General features: G+C 43.8%; 1 protein-coding gene across 1 annotated transcript in view; it reads left to right on the plus strand.

Moving 5' to 3' along the window:
• The window catches only part of SCN11A (sodium voltage-gated channel alpha subunit 11), a 94,372-nt gene extending 89,030 nt beyond the window's left edge, over positions 1 to 5,342 (plus strand). Inside the window, exons 26-27 of the mRNA XM_053221653.1 lie at positions 479 to 749; positions 3,679 to 5,342. Coding sequence (XP_053077628.1) covers positions 479 to 749; positions 3,679 to 4,709 — 1,302 coding nt within the window. The 3' untranslated portion in view covers positions 4,710 to 5,342. The remainder of the gene's footprint in view (positions 1 to 478; positions 750 to 3,678) is intronic.
• The last annotated feature ends 729 nt before the right edge of the window (positions 5,343 to 6,071 follow it).

The raw sequence follows: 6,071 nt of genomic DNA on the forward strand, positions 1-6,071 counted from the left end.
TTGGGTTAAGTACAAGGTCTGACTATTCTGAATTAATGAACGGAGCCTTGGGGATGTGAATTCCATTTTGTCCAGCATACTTATGTAAGCAGGTATTATTGAAGTCAAAGTAAAGAAACAGATGAAGTATAGAGACCAAAGGTCATCTTTTTGTCATTAAACCCAACATGAGCTGTTCTATTTCAGCAAAACATCATCCATCATATCAAAGTTATGCTGTTACTAAGAATTTTTAATTTTTTGTGTTTTAAAATGGAATTAAAGCTGTAAGCCTACAGCTTAAAAGCAGTCATGTAATTAAATTTAAATGAACATGTATATGCAAGAATTTCTTGTTTAAAAAGGGTGTTCATTTTTCAACAAACTGCTTTAATTGTAAGGGAGGACAAATTCTGTCGTGTGTGTCTTCCTTATGTATGTGACTTCGTTCTTACAATGCAAAATGATCTAAGATTTCTTTTTTTTTCCCCCCTCTCAGAATAAATGCCAGGGTCTCGCGTTCGACCTGGTCACAAACCAGGTCTTTGACGTCATCATCATCATCCTCATTTTCCTCAACATGGTTATCATGATGGCTGAATCAAATAACCATCCCAAAGACACAAAAGCCATCCTTGAGGATCTCAACCTGGCCTTTGTGGTCATCTTTACAATTGAGTGTCTCATCAAAATCTTTGCTTTGAGGCAATACTACTTCACCAATGGCTGGAACTTATTCGACTGTGTGATCGTGGTTCTCTCTATTGTTAGTAAGTAAAATCAGAAGCCAGAGGGGCCTTCATCTGAGAGCTAGAAGTAAATCTTATCATTTGGTAGCGTGTCCAGACTATCCGCAACGCAACAAATTAGGCTTAACGTGGATTCTGAAAAAATAGGTGTATTGATGCCATTCTCTCCTGGGAAGTTGCTAGGAGATACGGAGCAATCTTCATTCTCTTGACTGTTTACATGAGTGAAATAGAGTCCAATAAATGTGCGGATCCATTTATTCAGTGGAGAGAGACAAAGTTAAGATGACCTTAAAGTGTTTGTGGGGGTACCTGGTACAGTCACATAGTTGAGCCAAAGCTCTACCTTTCCTGTGCAACTATAAGCTCTCGTGAGCATCTTTTAGTTTGAAGGATTTGGCACTTAGTTCCCACGGTTTTCCTTAGTTCAAAATCCATGTGGATATCAGATCACAATTACTGTATCCCTGGGACATTCCTAGGCCCTCTCTCACCTCCCATACAGGGCCTCCATGGCTTCCAAATTGGGCTTCCAAGAGTGTGTCCTAAAGATAAGCAGAGCTTTCTCTTTATTCTGAATCCCACATTAACCTAAACCACAGCATGAACGATGCTTGTCTCTACTGCTTGGACCCCATTCACCAACCAGCCTTACTCTATAATCAGTATATTTTTCTTAACATAAGCAGGATTACCTAGAAGATTTATGGAAGAAGAATACAGAAAAAAAAAGAGCTGTTGCTGTATACCTTTTCTAACACACATACATACACACACACATCAACTTTGAAATTAAATTCTTCATGGCTAAACCGTGAGAGTTAACACTCTGGGTTTTTGCAGTTTGCTTTTAACTAAACCGATAATTTGACTTTTTATAATTGCGTGCAACCACCCAGAGGCCATTCTCGTAGTTCAAAAAGCAATGAAGATAATGAAAACTGACTTCACAAGTGGGAGCTTTTGTGCTCCTTCAGAAAGGATGCGTTCAACAGATACGCGAGATCAAAATATTTTGGTTCCTATCACTACGGCAGCAATGCCGATGTTTCCAAGAACGAGAAAATGGTACGGATGATAGTCTGTTCTGGCTTCTAAGCCATGAAACTTATGTAGATAAAGTTTAGCAATAGATCCTTCCACACGCCTACAGTGAAATGGATCGCTTATGTTCATCAATCAATTCCAATCCCAAGTCCTGGTGAAACTGACAGCAACAGCAAAACCAGAAAACTGTGGTAAGGATGGGTCTGGCACAGCCCTCGGAGAACTTGAAGAGCCCTTCCTCCAATATGTAGAGAGCAGCTCACTTGTCTCACCACTTACTGAGCTCCTTCCAGGCAGTGCCAGCCATTGTGCAGTTTGTGGGAGTATCTCTTACTTCTGTCCTTTGAACAACTGCTAGGCAATTTGAACAGACCCCAGCAGAGCACTGTATATCGCACTTTGCTCCAGTGGATGAGAAAATGCATGCGCTGAGCCAAATCCTACTCACCGATGTGGGCAGCATTTTATCTGCCTTTGCCAGTAAATAGATATGCCACCCAACACTAAGCTTCTACGCTTTCTCAAGCTCTTTCCTAAGCTTTTAGATAAATACAAAATGAGTGCGAGTCAAAGCGAATCTCTCTAGGAGTTAACGAGGCAGGTGACGTATTGCGACTTACTCACCTTAAAGAGTCAGAAACCGAGGAATTAGCTGCACACCAAATCTCATGGTACACAGAAGAATTAAGCTCAGATAAAGGACGGGTTACTGTTGGCTCAATTAGTCAGACAAATATTCGTGGAGGAGGTGGCCTTAAAGGGTGGACCTCCTCCAGTTGTTGCTAAATTGGAACTTAATAAATTCCACATCTACCAGCGTTGGCTGCAAAATTAACATGTGAATTTAACTTCATTGGCACAACAGGGCAGTTGGTGAAGTATATTATCCACCACTTCTCTTTAGTCATTAGGTGATAGCAGACAATTCTGGCTGCCCACCACCTCTAATGACCTCAGAGGACCCCCCAGAGCAAGACCAAGGCCATATCTACACAGGGTAAGCAGGTTCCAGCCGTTCTATAATATTTAGGCCAAAATGTGAGCTGTTTCAAATCCTGTATCATTTCCTTGCAGAGCAGGTGATGAGAGAACAGGATGACATTTTAGGGCAAATATTCAGCTGTTTGCGGAAACCTCTGCTCGAGATGCTCTTTTGGGGGGTGTCTTCAGCAATACGGAAAGTATCTCCAGTCCCTCAAGCTCTTTGAGCAGACCCCAGGAGTCCTTCCTTGGGATGAGCATATTGACAAATATGAGACGCCCGTGGCAGCTTCCGCCCAGATTTGAGCCTCCCAACACCTTCTCCCTCCAGCCCTGTCATCACCTGTAGCAGGCTGTGCTCACATTCCCCTACACAAATAGGAACTGGCCTTTTTAAGGAGTTTTGGGGTTAGAGTTTCCACAGTTTCTGATGACAGCTCAGGTTCAAGCCAACCTTCGGTAACAGGCATCCCTCCCTGCGCTCTAATCGGAAGGACTCCATCCTTAGTTTATCTGTTTTCCATCTGTTTTCCACTTCCATTTCCAACAAATATGGAAAACTATTTATCCCGTGAATGACTTTCAATACCCGGCACAGAAAATGTACTTCGAGTGTATGAGATAACTCACAAAATAGTCTTTTATAAACTGCATTCTCTTTCCATTCCTTGGGTGCCTTCAATATTTTAGATCATCTCCTATTCCCTCCAAAGTCCCATCTTAAAGTTGTACGGTGCTTGGAAATTATTTTCCAAGTTAAGGCACAGATAGATATTGCCCTGATATTGGTAAGTGTGCGGTGCGTAAATTGCAAAGTACCGAGAAAAGTCGGTCACGCTAAGATTCCAAGGCAGGAGCGACAAGCTGGATCTGAAAGCAGTGTGCCTGCTGGAAATTAATCGACCTATCTCCTTCTCCTAAGGTGCCATGGTTTCTGCCTTGGAGAACCAGCAGCACATTCCCTTCCCTCCAACGCTCTTCAGAGTTGTGCGCTTGGCTCGGATTGGTCGGATCCTGAGACTTGTTCGGGCAGCCCGAGGAATTAGAACCCTCCTTTTTGCTCTGATGATGTCCCTTCCCTCTCTGTTCAACATTGGTCTTCTGCTTTTTCTGGTTATGTTTATCTATGCCATTTTTGGTATGAACTGCTTTTGCAAAGTGAAGGAAGGGTTTGGAATTGATGACATATTCAACTTCAAGACTTTTGTTGGCAGCATACTCTGTCTCTTCCAGATCACCACCTCGGCAGGCTGGGATGCCCTCCTCAGGCCCATGCTGCAATCAAATGATTCATGCAACCCCAACTTAGACAGCCGTCACCTCCCTGCCATAGCCATAGCCTACTTTGTTAGTTACATCATCATTTCCTTCCTCATTGTTGTCAACATGTACATTGCTGTGATCTTAGAGAACTTCAATACTGCCACTGAAGAAAGCGAGGACCCTTTGGGTGAAGATGACTTTGAAATATTCTATGAAGTCTGGGAAAAGTTTGACCCAGAGGCAACACAGTTTATCAAGTATCCTGCCCTTTCTGACTTTGCCGATGCCCTTCCTGAGCCTTTACGGGTGGCAAAGCCAAACAGATTTCAGTTCCTAATGATGGACTTGCCCATGGTGAGTGGAGATCGCCTCCACTGCCTGGATATTCTCTTCGCGTTCACCACTAGGGTACTTGGTGACTCCAGCGGCCTGGACAGCATGAAAGCAATGATGGAGGAGAAGTTCATGGAGGCCAACCCTTCCAAGAAGTTGTATGAACCCATAGTCACCACCACCAAGAGGAAGGAAGAGGAAAGATGTGCTGCTGTTATTCAAAAGGCCTTTCGAAAATACAAGCTGAAGATGTCCATGTGTGCCTTAGAAGACGGGCCTCGTTCACCACTCCAGACACTCTGCAATGGAGACCTCTCCAGCTCCGGGGTGGCCGAGGGCAAGGTCCACTACGACTGAGCCCCTACCTCCACCCTTACCTCACAGCCTCACAACCTTGCCTCCGGCCTCTCAGCTCCAGGGGTCCACAGCTCGGTGTGTGAACAAGCAACTGACTCCCCAAAATAGCCATCCCATTTCTTTTTCTGCCTAAAAGAAGTGATATGTCAATGTGTATTTCAAATGGTTCTTACAGAGATAGACGATAAGGCTGCCTGACTATGAACCACTGGCAGTATCTTAGCAAGGAAGACACTAGAAGGGCTGTAGAGGACACACCAATGTTAGGATTGAAACACACTTCAAATCATGGAGAAAAAAAAGAATAAACAAAACAAAAACCACATTAAAACTGTAGATGGTGTTTTTCCATATTGTTTCTAAGCACATTGTTCAATACCTTCGTTCAATGTTTTCCCCAATGCAAGTATGTGGCTTATCCCATATAACTCCTTTGCATGATGAGTAAAAATTCAAAACCTGCTAATAAATAAATAACCTATTGCAGATATTTTTTTTACCAGCCATTAGTATTTTGGTTTTGTTTTGAACCTAAGGCATGATCTTGACTTCTCAGTTACCACCCTATCTTTCACCAGCTGCAATCTCCGTTATATACATTTCGAAAAAATAAATAAATAAATGAGACTTTTAGTTGGCCTTTCATTCAGATGGCACACTAAAAAAACATCTTGTTTGGCGGTTGTCTAAGTAGTCATTTAAAAGTGGTGCTTTGCTTCGAATTTCGATGGAAGCCAGTCATATGCTGATAAATGTATAGCAACTGGCTCTTCAGGAAAAAAAAAAAAAGGGCCACGATTTGTAACATGTACTGATTTCTGTGGTGAACTCTCCCATCAGGCCTGATTTCAGGCTACCGACGTGATATTACTGAATGTGGAGCGGGGAAGAGATGCCCGACCAGTTCTCATGAGCTGGCCCCAGCACACCACTGGCTGGAACCAGTAAGAAAGCCTCCCTTAATGGGGCGCCTGGGGGGTTTAGTCAGTTGGGCGTCCGACTTCGGCTCAGGTCATGATCTCATGGTTTGTGAGTTCGAGCCCCGCGTCAGGCTCTCTGCTGACAGCTCAGAGTCTGGAACCTGCTTCGGATTCTGTGTCTCCATCTCTCTGTGCCCCACCCCAGCTTGCACTCTGTCTCTCTCTCTCAAAAGTAAAAAAAACATTAGGGGAAAAAGAAAGAAAGCCTCACTTAAAATATCTGCAGTGGCCACCTTGGGCAGGGAGAGCACCTTCTTAGCCACACACGGACCCCTGGGTGGGGGAGCCATAGCGGGTGAGCTGATGAGCCCTACATTCAGTTCTGGCTGAATGCGTGAAATGCAGTCCAGAGAACCAACCAGGCCTCTCTCAAAAGGCCCAG

This window comes from Acinonyx jubatus, chromosome C2, assembly GCF_027475565.1.
Source record: "Acinonyx jubatus isolate Ajub_Pintada_27869175 chromosome C2, VMU_Ajub_asm_v1.0, whole genome shotgun sequence".
Taxonomy (NCBI): Eukaryota; Metazoa; Chordata; class Mammalia; order Carnivora; family Felidae; genus Acinonyx; species Acinonyx jubatus.